This window comes from Monomorium pharaonis, chromosome 5 (genome assembly GCF_013373865.1).
Source record: "Monomorium pharaonis isolate MP-MQ-018 chromosome 5, ASM1337386v2, whole genome shotgun sequence".
Taxonomy (NCBI): Eukaryota; Metazoa; Arthropoda; class Insecta; order Hymenoptera; family Formicidae; genus Monomorium; species Monomorium pharaonis.
Genome location: NC_050471.1, coordinates 26,899,142 through 26,924,122, shown reverse-complemented (window position 1 = coordinate 26,924,122; position 24,981 = coordinate 26,899,142). Strand labels below are relative to the sequence as shown.

Below are 24,981 nucleotides of genomic sequence, written 5' to 3'. Positions count from 1 at the left end.
GACGTAATAATGTAATACTATTCGTATTTTATTGCAAAGTTATTCTTATTTATTTGCGTTCCTATTATTTTTTATTATTTTTATTTTTGCTAAGAGTCTACTCGTAAATTCATACAAGAATTTGAAATAATAAAAGAGCAATGAAAAATAAAACAGATAAATGTAAATATATCGCTTCAAAATCAGCACACACTCCGTTTATTAAATATTTTCGTACTGTAAAGAATAAAATATGAATACAATTTGTATCTGTTTTCTTCATTTACTTCATTTAATTTAACACATAAATAAAAATAAATTATGTGTAAAACTTATCCTAAGTAATGTAAAAAATAATTTTGTTTTAAATTTAATTGAATAAAAGATAAAGTTGTATATTTTTATCTAGATAATTTTAAGATAATGTCTCTGTTAGACAAGTCAATTTAGAATATAAAGCAATATATTTGTATTTTTATTTATAAATATTTATTTTTTTTAACAGATATTTTTCAAATAATTTAATCTGACAAGAAAATAAGACATCAAGCCATATCTTTATCTAGGTGATTTAATATAAAAAAAAACAAATAAGATACAATACAAGTGGATATTACAATATTGTCAGATTATTTCATTCTCCTACAATTTTTATTTTACAAGATTGCTTTCCATCGGTTATTGAATAAATAAATAAGTAACAGTAAATTGCTTGGATTTGCGCATAAGATACGCGAGAGATCGATCCTCCCGATTTCAGGGCGGCAGTACCCTAGGCATGAGCGCGACGCACACCCACGCGGAGAGGTTCTCGTTAACGGAACACGCAACTGAGCAGAGGCGAATCCATCGCGCGCGGCTCGCGCAGCTGCGCTCCGAGCGCAACTGCGCAACCAACTGCGTGACCGAGACGGCGTCGAGCTCGGAAGACCCGAGCGACGACACCGACGAGGAGCCAAGCGACAACGAGGAGCTCGACATTGACAGCTACTACTTCCTACAACCGGTACCCACGTGGCAGCGTCGGGCCCTTCTTAGAGCTGCCGGCGTACGAAGGATAGACGGCGTCGAGAAAGATGAGTGTCGCGACATCCGCGCTAGCAGGGAACACTGCGGATGCGGCTGCAAGGGATACTGCGATCCCGAGAGTTGTCCTTGTAGTAGGGCCAACGTAAAGTGTCAGGTGAGCGAGTTAAAAAAAGTGAGAGAGAGAGAGAGAGAGAGAGAGAGAGAGAGAGAGAGAGAAATAGAATAGTATCAATGACATACAATAGACGTAACAGAATAAATATACAAGAAATGTAATTGAAATAATGAAACAACTGCAAAATGTGTAAAGGAGAATTAACAAAATAAGAGATACAATAAACTTTGAAGAGATTTATAAAGCGAGCATGCAATTTGCGTAATTTTATTTTACAACTACTATTGGTAAAAAAACATCGAAGGTCTAGTTTATTTTCTTGTTTTAATTATTTTCATTGAAGAGAGAATGGGAGAAGGAGACAAGGGGAATTGACGTTCTATCTACTTTTAAACTAATTGGACAATTCAACACGATAATTTAGCTCTCGTTTCTAATGAGACTTTATCCTAAAAGGAGAAAGCATATTTCAAATATATAAAATTTAAAAAAGTTTTGCTCTTGATTGAATAAGAAGTGAAAAATTAAAAAGTTTTGACTTATTTTCTTGATAACTTCATGAAAATTCCAATGTAAATTTAATTTTCTCCAGTTTGAGATTAATCTGCTGAAATTTTCTAAGACTGCCGTTACATTGAATCCCTCGAGCGATTAATCTCTGCATTTGTTAACACGTTCCACTCAGTTCAAATCAGTTTAAGTGATTGAAGCTGAAGAATGAAGTGAGGGATTAACAGCTAAAGGTTAGGCAAGAGGGGGGTCGATCTTTTCTCAGCTACAAGAAAAGACCCGACACTTTGTTCCGGGAAGTGCGAAACGATTTTTCATTAAATTCGACTTTCAGGTGGATCGACCGGGTTTCCCTTGCGGCTGCACGCGGGACGGTTGCGCGAACAGTACGGGCAGGATCGAGTTCAATCCAGTTCGAGTGCGAACGCATTTCATTCACACGCTGATGCGATTGGAACTAGAGAAGAAGCAGCGTGAGGATGTTGGCGGTGAGCATGACCAGGACAATCAGGTGCAGAATGGTAGAGGTGTTCGTCAGCTAAGGGACATCGGCTCCCTGGGGATAGAAGCTTCCGTTGGCGGCGACGCTTGTGCGATCCCGGGTACAGGACCCGGGGGAGGTGGATTCACGACCTTACACTACGATACGAGTCACAACGGTGTAGGAGCTGGTGTGGTTGGCTGCCAACCAGAGGTGCCTGGCACGCGGGAGGATAGTCTGGACTTGTACGCCATCAGGGACGATTGTTATGCGAGCGAAGACGCGGTGGACAGCAGCCAATCGGTCGTCGTGCAACGAAAACTGCACCCGGAGTTCGGCCAGGCCTTCCAAAGCTTTTCGCCCAGCGTGCAAAACGACGGTGCCGCCGGCGGCGGCAATGGTGGCGGTGGTGGAGGCGGTATGAGCTTCCAGCAGTCCTCGTACCAGGACTACGGATCGCCGTACGCGAGTATGCCGTCCACGTCGCGGGTCCCACAGTTTCAGCCGCCGCCGCAATTCCAATCGCCGCCCAATCCGGCCGCTTTTGCGCACTACGGGCCCTATGGCGGGCCCCAGGACACCGCGGCCGCCACTCTTCAGGGCGGCTGCGCCGCCCAAGTGCACCAGATGTCGCAACCGCCGCCATCGCAGAGTCAGCAGCAGCAACAACAACAATCCCAACAGCACTCGTCCTATGACGCGACGGTGTTTGCGCAGGACGACGTCGCGAGTACCGCGCAGTACACAAACCTCACCAATTCGATGCAGCCGATGAATTCGACGATGGTGCAGCAGATGCAGGGTAAGCTCGAGCCCTTCTCAGAGCTGCTCAGCGGCAGATACTCATACTATGGTGAGATGCACGAGCCGCAGCAACATCACAGTACTTACGGTACTCACGGCACGGCCGCCGGTAAGGTCGCGGAAATGATCGAACCCGGTCAGGTCACCGGCGTGCAACAGCCCGATGGCACATCCGAGGACTGCGACGAAAACTTCGGTGAGATCATCAAGAAGTCCATGGTGGAGACCGTGTCTGCCTAGGACGTATGAAGCCTACCTCGCATCGGAAATGTCCAGGATGAATAATGGAGACGCTCAATGGGACGCCGAGCAGTCGCCGCTGGTCTCTTCAGAACTGGAAGGTTGAAGTTCTCTTCTGTCTGCGCGACTAACTCGAGAATGAGCAACTCCCTTGACGCTCGACAGTCCGTTTCCCTCGGCAGCCTTTCGTCCAGGACCGTTTTTTCAACGACGGACTCCGCTAAATACGGGGAACACTCGGCGCACTTCGGGGACGACTCGGTTTTAGTGACTCGGTTCTTTTAAAGTCTGGAAGATTGAAATCCTTTGGATCTCTTCCAATTTTACGATAATCTTTAAAACAAGGACTACGAGGACAATTGAGATGAAGGGGGAGACTTCGGGGTTTATTCATCCTACCGTGCGATACGTAAATAGGGATGAAACATAGTGCCCTCCGAGGGAGATGGAATGTCTCCTGGGGTCAAAGCATCGGGTTTTTGAAAGATCTCGCCCAGAGATCATTAGGGAATTTTACGGCTACGACGTGTGCGTCCGCCCGGGATGGTGAAACTCACGACGTCATCGTCGGCGCAATTCTTAATCCGTCAGGATCGATGCGCCGGTTGAGTCACTTTGCGAAGATTTCGCCTATAATCCTTTTTCATTGCAATCGAAGGTTGCTTGCTATAGTGAGCTAAGCCATTTTGTGAAAACGGGAAAAATAAATCTTCTTTTTTTTTCCCGTTATTTAGACATTCAGAGGATATCAGGTAGTCATATTATTGGGATATGCTCTATCTTTTGAATGTGTTTTGAAGTTTACTTTTTCTGTTTTTACAAAATGTGGATTAGCTGTTGTAGCAAGTTTTTCAATTGAAAATTGATTCTCATTTGCGATGAAAACGGACAAGTGCTGAAAGATCGCTGAAGTGCGGGTCGACGACGATGTACGTCGTGTGAGACAACGACGGAAATCTGGAGTCTGGGTGGTCTCGAAAAGTGAAGACCTCCGAGCTCCGGAGTTTCCATCGGTAATTTTCAAGAGCGATCCGTGAGAGTAATAAGAGTAGGAAAAGATTTCAACGAGGTTGTGACCAAGAAATAACACATGGGATCAGCTTATAAATTGCAGTTTATAATACCTAACTTTAAGCGTAGGGATGCGAACGACCGGGAGCGGGTCGCGTGTCTTTTTAGGCGAGCCTCGCGTCATAGAGGCTGCATACGCGAATAATGTATCGATCTAGAGCGAATCTGCGCTCGCTCTAATTCGAGAGAATCGTTCTGGAATGCACATACACACATATATACGTACATATACAAACACACACACACATACACACACACACATCTAGACAGTTGAATTTTGAAAATTTATATCATTTATTATTGTATGCAATATGAAATAGTATTGCATGCAACGTATTGTATATCGAAATTTATATACATATATATACAAATATTAAATCTGTATTCAATATTTTTATATCAGAATTTATATAATATTTATATGACTTTTCTCATATAAGTACTATATACATATTTAATAGAAATATGTACAATTTATTTAATGTTTTATAACAGAATTTATTAAATAGAACTATCCGATTAGATTGAAGTTTACGTGATTGATTATTCTCAGTTTCTCACGTCCAAGCTTTTAGCGTCGAGAAACGTTGCGAAAAAGAAAAGAAAAGAAACGAAAGACTCAGATTCTGTCGTGCGTTGTGTCTCTATCGGAGAACGAAATTCCAGAGTGAGGATCTCGGATCTCTCGAATCGTTAGAGCTGCCCAATCGCGCTCTAGAGCGGAACTTTGAGACGCGAAGCGCGAATGAACCGATATACGGCGTATTTCGTTGACCGCCGTTGATTTTCTCGAGGCGAACGACAGCGAGAACAACAAAATCAATAAAATGTAAAAAAACGGTAGAAAAAACACACACGCATACACATGACACATTCGTAGATGAGCGTAAAACGTGAGCGATTGTGATACTTGTGCATACAAAGACAAAAAAAAAAAAGAAAATGAGAAGAAAAAAGGAAGAATGGTTCAGAGCGCCAAGTTCATAGGTTTAAGATAAATTATATGGGACTTTTTTTACGCCGGTCAATGTAGAAGCTGCGAATGTTGTTTCCAGTGATGATCGACGAAGAAGCGCGGATTTCGATTTTCTTCTCTCGCGAATTCCATGCGTGAAGATCTCGAACGTGTCGAGCGCCAGAGGAATATTTTGTCGAAAAAAAAAAAGAATGCACTTTTACTCTCTCGCTTACAAGAGGGATTATCCTTTATATTTATGCATTGTATAAAAAAATGAAATATATATAAAATTACATATAAAGTGATATATTTTAAAATTATATAAGTAATTTACGAAAAATATATAATGCATTTATAGGAATGTATACAATTGTTGTTTCTTTATTTTTATAAATAATATTATAATTTCGTCACGATCGGGAATCGCGGAATGGTCAGACAATTAATTTAATTGTTCCAAATGGAAGTTAATTTTATATGCGTTATATCGACACACTATATATATCACGTGTTTTCCTAAATTAAATTTCTATATACAATCATATATATACATATATATATATATATATACATATATACATATAGCGAATATTCTAGAGCAATCATACTTTTATAATTTGGCGCTCGATACATTTGAAATTCTCCGTTTTAAATTACTGAAATACATACACACATTTATAATTGATATTATACGGTGCCTATGTAATTATATACGATTTTAGGGTCGCGCGACTTATTTGTCCGCCCTGAACGAAAGGGTGTGGAGGCGGGTTTGGAAATTTCGGACGGACGCGCGAGCACACGGCGAGGGAGAGACTCGCGACGCGAGGAGGAGGAAGCGAAGAAGGAAATTCATGAGAAGGGGGAAGTGGGAAATTCGCGCTTGAGGCGACAGGCTCGGCTCTCCGCGACGAAAGTGGAAACGGGGCTGAGAGGGAGATACACCGCACCGCCATCACGCCGACTAACCCTTTTGCACCACCCGTTTTTTCATCTCCCGAAAACCGAGAAAAAAAAAAGAAACCCAATCAATCGTACTCTCCCCGTAGAAGACATTTCAAGAGAAGCGGACCTCTCTTTAGCGCATCCCGGGACGTTGATCGCTGTGTCCACGATTAATCGAAGCACTTATACATAAGCGAAGCGTTAACGATACGACGATAGTATTAAATTTATACACACATGCGGATACACACGTGCGTAAACCAACAAACAAACAAACAAACAAACAAACGAACGAACGAAACAACAAGTGAACACGTACAGAACACACAAGCGTACACGCATTATACACTCGAAGCCGGACGTGTCAGTTCCCCGGGGGTTTGCGAGAGACACCCTTTTTCTTCTTCCTTTTTTCCCCTTTTTTTTTAGTTCTCGCTCTCTGATGGCGTACCTCACTGTGTTCATCGTCGATGATCGGTGCCTAACAAAACGAGCGAAAGATATAGAAATCGCTGATCGATAGAGAGAAGAAGGGAGAGAAAGGGGCAATAAATGACGAAGCGTGATCGAAGAAATGTGAGGGAGGGGTGTATCCGAAACGCGAGAGGGATGTGACACGTCCGCGCGTGTGGCATTGAAAAAACAAAAAAGGATAAACATATAAAAGATTATACACGTATGTAAGTAACTTTTAGAGTATTTGAGTAAAAAAGAGGCATACATAGTTGATAGCGTTTTATTAAATGTTGTGAAAAACGTCTCTCGTCTGTCTGTCTGTCTGTCTGTCTGTCTGTCTGTTTATCTGTCTGTCTGTCATTTCAGTATCTCGTCTTTATGTTCTCGAAAATGCATTTAGCATTAAAAAGCGGCTGAACTTAACCTAACCATCTCTTTGCGAGATAATTTAAGGGTAAAAAAATTTAGTTAACACACAAATATCTTATCTCAAAACTAACTCGTAACTTATTACTCGTGATTATTTAAACCAAAAACTGAACAGTCACTTTTAGTGCTAAGTGCGTGGCCAGAACTCCTGTGTGTGTTATCGTATCTTTTTAAAAAAGTAACTTAACATTCCAGAGACAAAGATACTCTTACCCATCCTATTCGTCCTATTCCAGTACGTTCATGATGATACTTTTTTTCTTCTTAAGAGTGTCATATCAAGTCATCTTGACGTTGGCGATAACTTTAAAGAGAGCTGTTTTGTAGCTGTATGACTTGTCCAAGAGACTGCTTTTGGATTTTAAGTAACATACTTTTTAAACTTCTCGTTACAACGATATTCTAGGAAGCAATCACTAGAGTTTTTTTTCATTCTCTGATTTTCGATAAAATTTATATATAAAGAATTGAATCTGGTAACATAGAGATAAACTCTACACATTATAAATCATTACATGGTATAATATTTTCTAGCACTTTGAGTGAGTTTGGTAGAACGGCAAAGGTAGAAGAAGCAAAATATGAGAATCTATTTTATACTGTGTTTTAGTGTTAACCAAAATTGTAAAGAAACCTTTGCGCATCTAACCTGCGCAAGAAAAGAACAAACTATTCCAATGTTTTGCTTCTCTTACAGTTCTACCAAGGACAGGTATATATAGTTAATGAGTTTTATATGTTGATGCTCAGGACCCACCGACTACAATTAGATTGCTTTCAGTCACGCATCATCTCTGATGGTTCTTTAAAAGAAAGTTCTCTCTCTATTTTCTTTTCAGTTTAATTATTCTTAAATGATCTATAATAATTTAATTATATTCAAGTAACTTTAAAATTTAACAAAATCACTTAAATTTTAAATTTTTAGTTAGTCCAAAAATCTTTATCTTTTTATGTCATTGGTTCAGATTATTATCGTCACTTTAAAGAAATAGCATATAACATTTGCATTATTTATATTATTAGAACCCATTCGTAAAGAAATTAAAATACAGGCCGAATAAAACTTGCGCGAATACGCAAAAAAGAACAAAAATAACATTTACAAAAGAAAAATTAGAAGAAGAAAAATTTAGAAAAATAATAGTGCGCGTTCTTCAATTTTTAGGGCGTATTTTAACCAGACTTTTTTTCAATGAGCAGAAATGGAGAAGTTGCGGTCGTTCTATTCTCTTCAGAAAGCATTAACAAAAATGGCAAAGTAGTATAGCGATTCTAAACATGGCGCGTGAAATCTCTCTCTCTCTCTCTCTTTCTCTCTCTCTTTTCACGGGTGTCAGACATGGAACACAAACGCGGAGCCTTGAGGAAAGCAGAATCTTCGATTAGACCAGTAAGATAATAAGATTTTACTGCTGTGCTGTAAGAGATATAAAAGAAAATGCAGCAGTATGCAGTTTTCAGAAAAAATATGTAAAAAATCAATTTATATACGCAAAAAATTAGTTTTTATATGAAAAATAGTTTCTCAAAATCATAAACTTGATCCATTCCATTCTAAGCTCTTTATAAAAGGTACTATTACTTCTTCGTGTATTTAAAAAATTTGGATCTTTTTCGAAAAAATTTAATTATTTCATTTATCCTTACTCTTTATTAGTGACAAAATTTAAATTAAATTTGATTAATTTAAATTGAGTAGAATTTTTATTACTTTCGTAATTCGAATTATTTAATTTTGCAATTTGTAAATCTCGATATTAAATATCCCAATTACGTTTAAATTAAAAATCTATCAAATAAGTCCCCCTTTAAAATTCGCAAAAAAAATTCATGTTTTCCATGTCTGAATGCCTTTGAGACTTTTTCTCCAAAATTAGGCGCCATTTTGAACACCTCGACATCAGGCTTTGTGGCGCATCGATCCGTCCCTGAGTACCCTCACCCAAACAAAGCCGGAGGGAGCACCAGGGAGCAGCCGGAGCACCTCCGTTACAACAAATGGCGGGTACCGTCGTAAGTACCTGCTCCCCCACCCTGTGTCTCGTCCATGGTGGGAAAAAGTCCGTCACACACCGGCACATATCTCCGGCGTGACGGTGATTGCCACACAGTCGCACACCGAGGTCCGACTCGCGAGGGAAGCTCGGGGAAGAACCGAAACGGCTGGTGATTTTCCCGGCGCGTCGCGGCAAAGGCGCGCGTCCCTCGGTCCCACCTTAATTTTTCCTTTTGCAATCCGAAGAGCGGGGACCCTTATGCGCGACGGTCCCCGATCCCCCTGTACCGTACCGTACCGTACCGTACCGTACCGTGTCGTTCCGTTCGCGGGGAACGGCACTCGCTCGCGCGCCCGAAAGAGAGAGAGAAGTCGCCGCCCGTCCGTCCGTCCGTTCGCTCATTCGTGTTCGTTTGCGAGCGATCCATCTCGATGTAACGATACATCGAAGGTATCGGAAGTGCAGTTTCGAAGGATCGTACAGTGGATCGTAATGTGAGTGAAGTTTTGAAGGGAGAAGGATAGAGAGAGAGAGGGAGAGAGAGGAAACAGCAACGACGTGTTCGGAGGTGTCGTTGACGTTTGGTGTGTCAGTGTCCTCTCTCGGGCTCTCTCGCGCTTGCCGCGTTGATCTCCGTCTCCCTCTTTCTCTCTCCCGCGAAGGAGCGTGACTCCCGAGGGGAGTCTCAAGTACTCCGCGAGAGTACTCGGAAACTATACAGTGATTATATATTGCTGATGAATAATTTATACCGCACTTCTAAAATCCAAAAATACTGTTGGTACTATCCTGCTCGGATCCCTGCAGCTGTCCCTTTTCTTCTTAGCGTGACATAGGATATCCCAATCCGACCACTATAATCCTATGTCCCTAGAGATCACTATATATATCGTTCGCTCTATTCGTATAATTGCCCTTCTTTTCTAGAGCTCGGCGAATATGTTGACAACTATAATCCAAATGTGATATATGGAATCTCAGGAGTCACTCAACTATTATTATTGTAGAGTGTTTCTTTTCTTACAAATCTCTATATTACGGCAAATACCATATAGAACATAAATGTAATGTCATATTGTATATGCATGTGTAATATTTATGTTATATGTTCAGTATTTGGTGTATATACTCAATCCGATTTCTATAGTTGATATCATAGTCTCTATTCAACTATTGTTTCAACTATAATTCCTTATCATATAGTTATTGTTATAGTTCCTTTAACATATAGTTTAACATTTTGGGCCTAAAATATTATATAAATAATTAAATAATAATAGTTGAGCGACAACTGCTCCTAAGATTCTAAAGTATCATTTAAATCATATTGTTAACATATTTACCAAACTCTCCTATAAAAAATTTTATGAAATACTATTGGTCTTTCTCTAAGTTTCTTAACCAAAGTTTTATTAAATTATTTTCTCAAATTGTATGGCTAAAATATTCTTAAAGAAGTTTTTTTCTATAATGTCACAATAGCGCATCTGTTTCTCCATATGTTTACCCATATTTTCCATATTTCATCCCTCCTTCTCGCTTCGTTACCTTCACAAGAATGTAGCAAATTCAAACACATATGTCCCCATATAATTTTATACCTTTTTCCCTTCTTTCTCCTCTTTTCTTCTTCTTTATCGCCTCGAGACAATTCCAAATCCGCACAATCGTCTTTCCTTTCTTTCCTTTCTCTTTATTTTCTCCTCAAAAGTGACATTTTGTCTCAGAAGAGGAGGAAAATCGTAAAAGAAGAAGAAGAAACTCCTCGGCGTCGTGCGGCACGATGCCGGATGACAGATCAGCTGGCCCGGAGCGGCTATCACAGGTAGAGTCCCTCGGGAACTTTCCCATTTCGAGGGGAGGCCTCGGCGCAGAATGACGAGCGTCGTCGGCTCGTGTTGCTGCTGCTGCTGCTGCTGCTGTCGGAAGCGAAGCCGCGAAGAGGAGCAACGAACAGCTCAGCGACGAAGACGACGACGACGACGAGCGACGAGTTTGGGTCCCTCTAGCGTCAGCGGGGGGCTATGAGCGCTGACAATGGGGACGAATCCTTGGTAATTATCGTGCCTTTCTCTTTTTTTTTTTCTATCGTCCCCACGCCCTCCCCCTCTCCGCAGCGTTTTTTCCGCCTTCCTTCTCGCGGATAAACGCGTCGAGTGACTTTTCCACCCGTCACGTTTGCAGGTACGCGCTATGTGTTAAGATACACTTTCGCATTCCACGTCGTTTGAGGATTTACGTAAGGATATATTAATGATGGCATCTGGCCTCCCTTTTGGATTTTCCGTTTTCTTCGCATTACATTCTCTTCTGGTGTATTAATTTAAAAGCATTATTCCGCTTTTTCTTAACGTCAAGATCGCTATCAAGATTGTTACCTGGGCTGAATAAGATTTTACTTGTTTTATTTTCTAAAAATTATTATTGACAGAATTTGCCAAATTCTCTTTTTTTTTTTTAATTCAATCGAATAGAATTAAAAAAAAAAGGAAATTACATGAACTTTATTCAAAACTCAGATATACCTTGTACGATTTAAATTGCAGAATACGAATATACTTTATGAAAACTATATTTAGGGTGAACACATACACATTGCTGCGTCTCCTGATTCTATTTGCGGTTCTATTTATAATTATTCCGTTGTCTCTATTATTAACTTTACCTTTTACTTTACCTTTATCGTAAGAATTTTTTTGAATCTTATTAATTTATAGATATCACCAGTATCTAATTTTTTAGCTTCGAAAATACGATAAAATATATTCCTAGCTCACACAACTCACACTCTGTTTCCGTCTCTCTTGCTATCGCGTGGAAGGATTGTAGCTGGATTTGAAAGCCCGTTCCTGACGTAACACGGTCACGGATCGTACGTTTTCGTTTCCGGAGATACGACGCTTGAAGACACGATCGATAGAGACTACGGTGCTGACGAAATTTATTCGCCATCGTTTCTTTATTTTAGCGCGATTACTATTCCGACAATAATATCTTAATAAGAGTTTCCCTTAATAATCATATAATAATTACAAATCAAGTCAAATATGTGCAAGAATTTAATTATGAATTTAGTAAATTAGATCAACAGAAAACCAATAATTAAATTAAATAATATAATAATAAATAATTATTCAGTTTTCTTTTTTAGAAAAATCTCTCAGAAAATCCTGAAAAAGTCGACAAAATATTAAATTATTACTCCAATTTTTTCAATCAAAAGAGCATCTTATCGTTCCCAAAAGTGGTAAAAGATTCTGAAAGAATTTGGCGTTTCGAATTTTTCGGAGCGCAAGAATTGTTGCAAAATAAATCCTCCTTAAACAAAATACAAATGAGAAAAATTCAAAGATCTTTGCGTTGATGAAACAGATGAACAAATTTTCACACACTCCTCGCATATAGTAATTCTTGTATGAAGCAAAACGAAGAGAGAAAGAGAGAGAGAGAGAGAGTGATGGTGCATCGGAAATCTGATCTACAGGTTCTTCGAGCTAATTAGTCCCTAGTCAAGCCGAACCGAGAACTTATTGACAGCCGACCGGTTCCGCTGATCGATTTCTACCTTCACTTCCGTCGTCGCGGACTTTTCGGCGACTTGCGCCTGCACGCGCCGTGCCGTTTCACGGCGTGTGCCTCGAAGTTGCTGCCGAACTTGCATCTCCATCGCTCGGCCGTCTGTGTACGTGCGCATGCAATCGCGTACGAACTCGTGTAAAGCGCCCGTCCTTGACTCGGGCCCGGTTCGCGAACTCCACCATCCCGGAGAGCTGTTTCGCAACTCCCGCGCAATTTGCAGTTGAAATTACCCGCTCCCTCGGATAAATCGCAACGCGATTCCCCCTCACGGGCTCTCCCTTGTCCCTCGTGCGCATCGTCGGGGAAATGTCAAGGATCTCGCGCGTGCGGGAGCGCACTCGCGGAGCCAGAGCGGAGCGAAGCCGGACATCAGCCGTGGCTTCCGCCGTTAGCGCGACGTTAATGAGCAGAAAATTACGAGCACCCATGTAGCACCGGGTAACACTGTGCAAATCGTCACACCGGTGTCCCTCGGCCTGGCTGGCATTGGGGGGGCCTTGACACGCCGCGGCCGCGCCGCGCGCCGTCGCGCTTCCACGCGCAAACGTTATCGACGATTATCGCGAGTCCTTCGGAGCGCGCCCGTGAAACCGCATATTGTGCTTATCGTTGGCGTCCTTGTCGTTTGTCGTTTTTGTGATGGAACCTCCTGGATCAATGCGGTGTCGTTTGTCGTCATTATCGATTCGGCTTCCGTCGTTTCTTTTGCTCCTTCAAGGAAAACGTGAAATATTTGAGGATTAGATACGGAGGAGTTTCGATAAGAAATTCGAGTCTTATCTCCAGTTTCTTATCCTTCGCGAGTTTCACTTCCGAGTAAATTTTCTCCTAGAAAAGTGTTACAATTTGCTCAGAATAGAAAATATTATTATAATTGTGATAATTTTAAGTAATTAATTGTATAATATATAATTCAATTATAACAATTAATAATAATTCAATAAGTGATACAATATAAAAAATTTCTTATAATTCCGTCATTTTAATTTTAATTATTACGTATTCGAAACTTCAGCGCTAACCAATCTTAGATGCCAATATCGGAGAAGTCCCTAGAGAATAGATATGTTAAGTTCTCTCCGATCTCCGTATTTCATAGTGACAAAGGCGCGATTGTGCGCGACGTTATCAGTTTCAATGGTCCTACGGGACCTAGACGAGGTCCCGCTTCCTCACTTCGGGAAAGCTCCGGCGGCAGACTGGAAAAGCGTAGCCATTTCCAAGTTGGGAATTTGCTGTACAGACCTCCGGTCTATCCGCTCCGCAGAGCAACACGCACCGCGCCTCGTGATGCTTATGGGGAATGCAAAGTAATACGTGTCAGGTCTAACGAGGCGCGTCGCGGAATGCAGACAGCAGGCGCAGGAAAATGCACTCTGCAACGTGAGAAAAATTCAAGCCGAATCGAAACGTAGTTCGAGAACGAGCTTAACTACCCCTCCCCTCTCCCTCACACCTAATGAAAAAGATGAATGCAATCACCATAATTTAATTATATTCATAGTAATTTTTGCTTACTACATATTTACGTTACAATTGTTTTAATCACATAAATTATTCTTGTAAGTTTTTATTACTACGTAAATATTAAGTAAATTTGTAAAAAATAATTATATTTAATCTCTCTAATATGGTTGATTTTTACCATCTATGATATATATATATATATATATTATTATGATACATTAATATTTAAAAATATCATAATTTATAATAAAATCTTGCCACAGTTTATAGAACTATAAACATAAAATTGTCATTACTATATATAACATTATATATATATATATAAATGAAGTTCTTAATTGTAACAACTTTATCATGCAATTATAATCACAAATACCAAACACTTTTTCTCAGTGCAGGATAATTGTCTTCTATGATTTAGACATCTCTTGTTTAGCTTGTAATAAAGAAACAATTATAAAAAGATATGACGTCGTCATTTTCTCGTAATTGCTTTAATTAGAACACCGCACGTCTGAGTTATATAATGATGCAATTAAACATTAAATGTGCCGAAATTAAACGCAATTATATTTCTGGAACGATCTTTTATATTTTTTTCATAACACTGCAACTCACATGAAAATCAATTGACACAATATAAAAATTCCACATGTTAAACGTACACATCTAAAAGACAGCAAACATATCCATTTTATGATATAATAATTTAAATTTAATTAAATTTTGTTATTATATTAATTACTTAATTAATTATTTATATGTCATAAATCATAATGAAAATAAATAACATTAATGTCTGAGTAACGTTTTCATAAATTAAAAAATTAATTATCTTCACTTTATTAAAAGTAAATGTAAAGTCATTTGCGTTTTGATATTTTAAACAAAGTAGAATTGAAGAGATTTTAATATGCGTGCGCGCGACACAGCAAAAGCTGGAAACGACGACGACGATGACGACGACAGGCTGAAACTTGGCCGCGTGTTACAGTTTCAAAGAGAAACCGCGATGGCCGCGCGTGTGCCACGCTATCGGCGGCGGTAACTTTCGCAATTTCGACGTGCGAAAATCGCGAGCCGCGCGGAAAAGGAAAAGAGATTCCTCTCGTTCCGTACCGTGAATTCAGAATGGACATCCGCCTTTCTCACGGCGAGAGACGTGAGAAGATCGGCTCGATTAGTAAACTGGCGCGCGTAGTACAGTTCCCCGCGTGCACCTCACCATCGTGTCTCTCCAATTGGAGCAATCGCCTTTATCCGTGTATGAATGCACCCACACACTTTGAGCTCGCGGCTCAATTTCTCGTCGGGAATTGATAACTGAAATTGTCACGGCTCAAAGAGAGATCAAATTCGAACGGGACAAAGGAGGATGGCCTTTACAGCAGCCGCGCGCCGCCGCGATAGGAAATATAGCCTCGCTTCGGGTATTAGGTCCACTTAAAGCGATTAGCACGTTTTTCACGTCCGAAGAAGGCCGGGAGATGTGATGATCGTGACAATTATCCGATGACTCAAGCATCCTTGTTGAAATTCGCGGCTGAATAAGCCCAATCCCGGGGCTTTGCTCCATTTGGAATTTAAACCGATTATTCAATCGATATTATTGCGACATGCCTACGTTTATTTTGTTTAAATTTATATATGGTTGGATCTTTTATTTAAGAAGCAAATAATTAATTAATACATTTATTTGAAAGAAATTTTTATATAATTTAATACATTTAAAATATTTTCAAGCATTTTTTTAAAAATAATTAAAATAATGTGAATAATTACATTATAAAAATAAAATAGAAATATTTAAAATTATTTTTATTTGTTATTTAAAGTAAAGACAGAAAATTTACATATTTATGTATCAGTGTGCCATATAAATTACAGCAAAGAAAAATGGCTTTATTTCTATAATCATGTTTTCTTATTTAAAGATGTCAAATTTGAGATATGACGTACGCGGCGGTTTAATCAAACATATTAAACGTTTGATAAGAAATCAATTGAAGAACTGCGTTCTGAAGTTGATTTCCTGTCAGTTGGAATCGCCATTGAGCGCAGACGAACCGATCGTTTATACAAATGTTTGATCGCCGGCAGCTCTCGCCGGCACTCCGCGTCGCCCGATCGCTTATTTCAATGCAACACATGTGGCACACTTTTATTCGAGGTTGCGACCCACGAAAAAAAACGAGACATATTTCCAGCACAATATTTTCGAGTATAACAAATAAAAAAGAGCTAATTGAACTGTAGTGCAAAAAGTAATCTCTCGAGATTAATTTTTTTATTTTAAACATAGAAATAAAGATAAAATTGCCTATTAACTTTTTTTGTTCTATCAAATAAATTAAAGGATAAATTCTACTTTTGTCTTACGCTATAATAAATTGTTTCAATAATAACTTTTTCAAATTTATCGTACAACAAAAAGTAGAAATATATACGAAGTAGTTCAATTAATTTCTATAAAATTTATTTTTCCTATTTTAAGAATAAAAAATTATTTAAATTTAGTATTTGTGAAGAATTTGAAATGTATAAAAATGGGTTAGCAGTTTATAAACAAAAGACTCTGCGTCATATTCGCGATGCGCCGCCGCCGTGGACACGCGGCGATTATGAAACGGACAGAACTTTCCGGCGCGAATTTTTTTTTGCCGTGATTTCTATCAATTAGCGGCGTGTCCGGTTTGATCCGAATTGAACTTTAGCTCCTGAGAGACGCCGGTCGGAACTTGACCGACTTGAAATCACTAACTGTTTCCACGAGTTTAACCTTGACTTCAATATATTGCTTCCGTCAGCGGTTCTCCCGAGGAAAAACAGCCTGGTAATATCGTGACAGCGTCGTTCCATTTGACCACAAGTGCCTCTTTAACCCCCTCGCCGTTAATTTCGACTTTTTATCTGTCGAATTTTTTATCACCCTCATATATCATTCGCAGGCTATATTTCAGTTTTCTCCGCTGAGAATTGAACATACCAAACATATGCAAAGAATATAATAAAATATAACCGGTAAAATGTACAAATAAATTAAACAATAGATCATATATAATTATATTATAAGTAAATTTCAAAAGAATTTTAACAATTATATTATATAAATCCTAAATGATAGTATACAATAATGTAATTTTTTATATTAGCATATTTTAATGTAAATTATATTCAAATTATATTATACATATATATTTATAATATAATTCCTCTAATTATTCTGCATATAAAAGGACGGAGTTATCAAAAATTTAATAATTTACGAGATAGTTTTTACTTTTTTATCTCAAAATGTGTCCAAATAAAATATAAAATATCTCGTCAATTATGGATTTTTCGATAATTTTGTTTGAATACTTTTATATAGAGAATAATTAGAGGAACTATGTTACGTACAAAAACAAAATTTCGTTTTAAAAAATCTTGATAACAATAATCTTGAAAAATTGATTTTTTTCGAAAATTAATTTTGCCATTACTTGTCCTCTTCCAGTTTACATACAAGTTGTGTATGAAGCATTTTTTTCTCAAACGTACGTCTTATTTTCGAAATATTTTATCGGTCCGATGCTTTATAATAATTGTGTAATTTTGTACAAGGTACAAGATAAATTTCTCAACAGACAATAAACTTTTACAGTGGCAAATAAATTTGGTTTAACGCAGACGCAGATATTGGGACATTATAAAGTAGTATAAAAATTGTAGATATGCCTAAAACATCTCACGCGCTTTTTTTTTATATTAAAAGAGAGGACAATCTCGAATTAATACGTGCACGCGTGGGACACGCGTGATCCTGAGTCACTCTCTCCCACGAAATGCTGCAACTCCTCAAGGTCCCTCATTAAAAATGATCGCGACGATGATCTCGCGCGCGATTTCTAAAACGGGGTCTACGTAGGTTTCTTATGTAAATTCGCGATCATTGTGCGTTCCCCGATCGGACCACGCGGCCGGGATCTTAATTGTGCCCACGGTACGCAATTAGCGCGGCGATCGTTTTGCGCTTGTGTGCGCGTGTGTCTCTCTCTCTCATTGTGCGACACGCGGACGAAAGTAAAACGCTGAGAAAAATCACGTTCTCCCGCGAGTTTCTATGCTTTCGCTAATCAGCGATTATCCTGCCGAGGCGAATTGAATGGGACGAGAAATTGGACGCCGCGAGACGCGAGCGGCGCGCTTAATCGCGCGACGACGCACGGTGCGAGCGTGATTTATTCGCGCTTGCTGGATTTATCAACTTGCATAAGCGTGAGATATCCTAATCGTACAATGGAGTCAAATAAAATTTTATTTACGTTAGAAAAGGTTCCGAAATTTTGAACCAATTTCAATGGTGTGTAATCAATGAAAAAAATTAACAACGCAATAATAATAATAATAATTTTAATAATATTATTCAAAAGCATACTGTATATATATTTAATTAGAGTTTAACTGAATTAAAACAATAATAATAACTGTTTGATTGAAAACTCTCCTATTTTAAATTTCTTATGTCTGATTTCATAAGGAAGCAAAGCAGAAACTAAAACTTGATAAAATTATTCCAAATTTCATTGGCTTTCGTTTAAAAGAAATTACCCGAAAAGGATTGAAATTTGGGGTGAGATCGTCTTTTTTAAAGCGTGAAATTTCATTCGACTCCACTGTACGCCTGCGTAACAGCCGGTATAGATTCCACCATGCGATACGAGCGATATACTCGCGCCGTTTGTCGCTCATATGTCGCACACGCGCGCGCACGAACACACGGATATCCTGATTCGCTGTCGAGTACGTCGTTGATCTTTATTATTATTCATTAACGTTCACTGCATTAAATTAACTTGAGAGTTTGGCACTCGAGTCCAGCTCGCTTATCGATCAAAATCGCGCCGCCACGGTAGACTCGCGTCATCAGCATCGCTCGTGATAACGAAAGTCCGCTGGGAAATTGATTGCTGATGGAGTACTGGTGGCACGTTCGTTACCGCGTGAAAGTTGAAAAAAATTCACCTCTGTATTCGAATGACGTCACACACAGACACGGACACAAATACGCGCGCAAATGTGTGTCCGAAATCTAACATTACAATCCCACGCTGAGAAAGAAATGTTGTTAAATTGACTAAATTTTTCAACTTGATTAAATTTCTTTAGTCCAAGTATTTATTCATTTAGCTTAAATACATAAAATACTTGAATATCAAATGTTCATATATATATTTGACTGAAGTACATAATAAATATCTAAATTAAACAAATTTAATTAAATTGAAAAATTTAGTCACGTTAACAACTTTTTTTCCTCAGTGCAAGAAAAAGTGATTCTTGCTTACATTAATATTTCCTACGCAAATCTAAGCTTTTCGGTTTGAGAATATAAGAGAAAAAGGTAAAAATATAAAGCTAAACAAATTTATTCGATGATAGAAAGGTTAAATGTTTTTATTTCTTTAGTACAATCACCTTTAATTTTAATATATCTCTTAGAACAATGAATAAAGTTTTTCGTGTTACTAAAAAATATTATAAATTTTTGTCTTTAATATAAAAATTAAAAGTAAAAAGTAGTCTTCAAAATTTAAAGTCCAACCCGCGAGAAAAAAAATTTACCAGTAATAAAGGAATAAATTTCGCAGCGTTAAACCATTTTAAGGACAAAAATTCAAAATACTTTTAATGGTAGAAAAAAAATAATATATCGTCCTAAGAAATGTATTAGAAGAAAAAAAAGGGTAATTATATTAAAGAATAAATATGTTTTATTTTATCATCTTTTATATTGGAAATGTTTAGATACAACAATGTATATTAATGTAGCTGAAGCTAGCAGCCAAAGGCAGCAGCCAAACGCCGAGCAGCCAGGGCCGAACGTCATATAAGCGTTTCCAGGGGACACCATTCAATCAAACGTTAAAAATTCCCTGGTTATGAGATTTTCATTCGCGATCGTTATTAATTGTTTAATGGGTTTTTTAATTGTTAATTACGTTAGTCAGATAAATACAAGGAACGCTGTCTTTAAATTTCTAGGAAAATATTTTTTGAAGTCTAGAACGACTTAATTAACCGTACATGAGAAATTTTTATGCAAATGCATTTTTGCAAAACATAGTTAATTACTAGAATAATGCAGCGATTTTTGGTGTAAAGTACGTTACCGCTTTTTGCCGCACCCAGGGCCAACGACGAGGACGTAGCGGTTTCACGGCACCAAACAATAAAAATTAATTAAAAAAATATTTATAACAATTAGGAAAATGCACGTCCTGCCGTGAATAATCGATCAGTCGATTGTGCGTTACGGAAAGATATTTCCAGCCAAATTTGGAGGAAATCGTACATTGCGTGTAAGCGTGAGGCGCACAAAACAATAAAAATTAATTTTTTAAATATTTATAAAAATTAGAAAAATGCACGTTTTCTCGCGAATGATCGATCAGTCGATTGTACGTTACGGAAAGATATTTCCAGCCAAATTTGGAAAAAATCGTACATTGCGTGTAGGCGTGAGGCGCACAAAACAATAAAAATTAATTTTTTAAATATTTATAACAATTAGGAAAATGCAAGTGCTTTCGCGAATGATCGATCAGTCGATTGTGCGTTAGGACAAGATATTTCCAGCCAAATTTGGTTGAAATCGTATTCTGCGTTCAGGCGTGAGGCGAAAAAAACGATAAAAATTAATTTTTTAAATATTTATAACAATTAGGAAAATGCACGTGCTTTCGCGAATGATCGATCAGTCGATTGTGCGTTAGGACAAGATATTTCCAGCCAAATTTGGTGGAAATCGTATTCTGCGTTTAGGCGTGAGGCGAGAAAAACAATAAAAATTAATTTTTTAAATGTTTATAACAATTAAAAAAATGCACGTGCTTTCGCGAATGAATGATCAGTCGATTGTGCGTTAGGACAAGATATTTCCTGCCAAATTTGGTAGAAATCGTATTCTGCGTTTAGGCGTGAGGCGAGGAAAACGATAAAAATTAATTATTTAAATGTTTATAACAATTAGGAAAATGCACGTGCTTTCGCGAATGATTGATCAGTCGATTGTGCGTTAGGACAAGATATTTCCAGCCAAATTTGGTGGAAATCGTATTCTGCGTTTAGGCGTGAGGCGCATAAAACGATAAAAATTAATTTTTTAAATGTTTATAACAATTAGGAAAATGCACGTGCTTTCGCGAATGATCGATCAGTCGATTGTGCGTTAGGACAAGATATTTCCAGCCAAATTTGGTGGAAATCGTATTCTGCGTTTAGGCGTGAGGCGAGAAAAACAATAAAAATTAATTTTTTAAATGTTTATAACAATTAAGAAAATGCACGTGCTTTCGCGAATGAATGATCAGTCGATTGTGCGTTAGGACAAGATATTTCCTGCCAAATTTGGTAGAAATCGTATTCTGCGTTTAGGCGTGAGGCGAGGAAAACAATAAAAATTAATTATTTAAATGTTTATAACAATTAGGAAAATGCACGTGCTTTCGCGAATGAATGATCAGTCGATTGTGCGTTAGGACAAGATATTTCCTGCCAAATTTGGTGGAAATCGTATTCTGCGTTTAGGCGTGAGGCGCATAAAACGATAAAAATTAATTTTTTTAATGTTTATAACAATTAGGAAAATGCACGTGCTTTCGCGAATGATCGATCTGTCGATTGTGCGTTAGGACAAGATATTTCCAGCCAAATTTGGTGGAAATCGTATCCTGCGTTTAGGCGTGAAACGCATAAAACGATAAAAATTAATTTTTTAAATGTTTATAACAATTAGGAAAATGCACGTGCTTTCGCGGATGATCGATCAGTCGATTGTGCGTTAGGACAAGATATTTCCAGCCAAATTTGGTGGAAATCGTATTCTGCGTTTAGGCATGAGGCAAATAAAACAATAAAAATTAATTTTTTAAATGTTTATAACAATTAGGAAAATGCACGTGCTTTCGCGAATGAATGATCAGTCGATTGTGCGTTAGGACAAGATATTTCCTGCCAAATTTGGTAGAAATCGTATTCTGCGTTTAGGCGGGATGCGAGGAAGACAATAAAAATTAATTTTTTAAATGTTTATAACAATTAGGAAAATGCACGTGCTTTTGCGAATGATCGATCAGTCGATTGTGCGTTAGGACAAGATATTTCCAGCCAAATTTGGTGGAAATCGTATTCTGCCTTTAGGCGTGAAACAAAAAAAACGATAAAAACTAATTTTTTAAATGTTTATAACAATTAGGAAAATGCACGTGCTTTCGCGAATGATCAATCATTCGATTGTGCGTTAGGACAAGATATTTCCAGCCAAATTTGGTGGAAATCGTATTTTGCGTTTAGGCGTGAGACGAGGGAAACAATAAAAATTAATTTTTTAAATGTTTATAACAATTAGGAAAATGCAAGTGCTTTCGCGAATGATCGATCAGTCGATTGTGCGTTAGAACAAGATATTTCCAGCCAAATTTGGTAGAAATCGTATTCTGCGTTTAGGCGTGAGGCGCGGAAAACGATAAAAATTAATTATTTAAATGTTTATAACAATTAAGAAAATGCACGTGCTTTCGCGAATGATTGATCAGTCGATTGTGCGTTAGGACAAGATATTTCCTGCCAAATTTGGTAGAAATCGTATTCTGCGTTTAGGCGTGAGGCGAGGAAAACAATAAAAATTAATTTTTTAAATGTTTATAACAATTAGGAAAATGCACGTGCTTTCGCGGATGATTGATCAGTCGATTGTGCGTTAGGACAAGATATTTCCAGCCAAATTTGGTGGAAATCGTATTCTGCGTTTAGGCGTGAGGTGCATAAAATGATAAAAATTAATTTTTTAAATATTTATAACAATTAGGAAAATGCACGTGCTTTCGCGAATGATTGATCAGTCGATTGTGCGTTAGGACAAGATATTTCCAGCCAAATTTGGTGGAAATCGTATTCTGCGTTTAGGCGTGAGGCGCATAAAACGATAAAAATTAATTTTTTTAATGTTTATAACAATTAGGAAAATGCACGTGCTTTCGCGGATGATCGATCAGTCGATTGTGCGTTAGGACAAGATATTTCCAGCCAAATTTGGTGGAAATCGTATTTTGCGTTTAGGCGTGAGGCAAAAAAAACAATAAGAATTAATTTTTTAAATGTTTATAACAATTAGGAAAATGCACGTGCTTTCGCGAATGATCGATCAGTCGATTGTGCGTTAGGACAAGATATTTCCAGCCAAATTTGGTGGAAATCGTATTCTGCGTTTAGGCGTGAGGCGAGGAAAACGATAAAAATTAATTATTTAAATGTTTATAACAATTAGGAAAATGCACGTGCTTTCGCGAATGATCAATCATTCGATTGTGCGTTAGGACAAGATATTTCCAGCCAAATTTGGTGGAAATCGTATTTTGCGTTTAGGCGTGAGACGAGGGAAACAATAAAAATTAATTTTTTAAATGTTTATAACAATTAGGAAAATGCACGTGCTTTCGCGAATGATCGATCAGTCGATTGTGCGTTAGGACAAGATATTTCCAGCCAAATTTGGTGGAAATCGTATTCTGCCTTTAGGCGTGAAACAAAAAAAACGATAAAAACTAATTTTTTAAATGTTTATAACAATTAGGAAAATGCACGTGCTTTCGCGAATGATCAATCATTCGATTGTGCGTTAGGACAAGATATTTCCAGCCAAATTTGGTGGAAATCGTATTTTGCGTTTAGGCGTGAGACGAGGGAAACAATAAAAATTAATTTTTTAAATGTTTATAACAATTAGGAAAATGCACGTGCTTTCGCGAATGATCGATCAGTCGATTGTGCGTTAGAACAAGATATTTTCAGCCAAATTTGGTAGAAATCGTATTCTGCGTTTAGGCGTGAGGCGCATAAAACGATAAAAATTAATTATTTAAATGTTTATAACAATTAAGAAAATGCACGTGCTTTCGCGAATGATTGATCAGTCGATTGTGCGTTAGGACAAGATATTTCCAGCCAAATTTGGTGGAAATCGTATTCTGCGTTTAGGGGTGAGGCGAGAAAAACAATAAAAATTAATTTTTTAAATGTTTATAACAATTAGGAAAATGCATGTGGTTTCGCGAATGATCGATCAGTCGATTGTGCGTTAGAACAAGATATTTCCAGCCAAATTTGGTAGAAATCGTATTCTGCGTTTAGGAGTGAGGCGAGAAAAACAATAAAAATTAATTTTTTAAATGTTTATAACAATTAGGAAAATGCATGTGGTTTCGCGAATGATCGATCAGTCGATTGTGCGTTAGGACAAGATATTTCCAGCCAAATTTGGTGGAAATCGTATTCTGCGTTTAGGCGTGAGGCGCATAAAACGATAAAAATTAATTTTTTAAATGTTTATAACAATTAGGAAAATGCACGTGCTTTCGCGAATGATCGATCAGTCGATTGTGCGTTAGTCAAGATATTTCCAGCCAAATTTGGTGGAAATCGTATTCTGCGTTTAGGCGTGAGGCGAGAAAAACAATAAAAATTAATTTTTTAAATGTTTATAACAATTAGGAAAATGCACGTTCTCTCGCGAATGATCGATCAGTCGATTGTACATTACGATAAGATATTTCTAGCCAAATTTGGTAGAAATCGTATTCTGCGTTTAGGCGTGAGGCGCGGAAAACGATAAAAATTAATGTAAAAAATTTATAACAATTGGTAAATTACAAGTCTTGTCGCAAATGATCGATTATGTATTATAATGACTAAACTTTATACAAATTTTTCAAAGTTTGTTAAAAATCTCAAAACCAGGTAATTTTTAAGGTTTGATTGAATGATGCCCGCTGGAAACGCCTATATGACGTTCGCCCCTGGCCGCTCGACGTTTGGCTGCTGCCTTTGGCTGCTAGCTTCAGCTACATTGTATATTATCTCTTTGTATCATACTCTAAAC

General features: G+C 37.9%; 2 protein-coding genes across 3 annotated transcripts in view; both read left to right on the top strand.

Moving 5' to 3' along the window:
- Nucleotides 1-5,397, top strand: part of LOC105836348 — a 45,561-nt gene extending 40,164 nt beyond the window's left edge. For both annotated transcript variants that reach the window (XM_012680317.3, XM_036287564.1), the window contains exons 4-5: nt 740-1,162; nt 1,968-5,397. In XM_012680317.3, coding sequence (XP_012535771.2) covers nt 740-1,162; nt 1,968-3,158 — 1,614 coding nt within the window. In that variant the 3' untranslated portion in view covers nt 3,159-5,397. The remainder of the gene's footprint in view (nt 1-739; nt 1,163-1,967) is intronic.
- Nucleotides 5,398-7,039: 1,642 nt separating this feature from the next.
- LOC105838224 (ral guanine nucleotide dissociation stimulator) overlaps nt 7,040-24,981 on the top strand; it is a 45,683-nt gene continuing 27,741 nt past the window's right edge. The window contains exon 1 of the mRNA XM_036287565.1: nt 7,040-11,071. Within this exon, the coding sequence (XP_036143458.1) occupies nt 11,042-11,071 (30 nt within the window). The 5' untranslated portion in view covers nt 7,040-11,041. The remainder of the gene's footprint in view (nt 11,072-24,981) is intronic.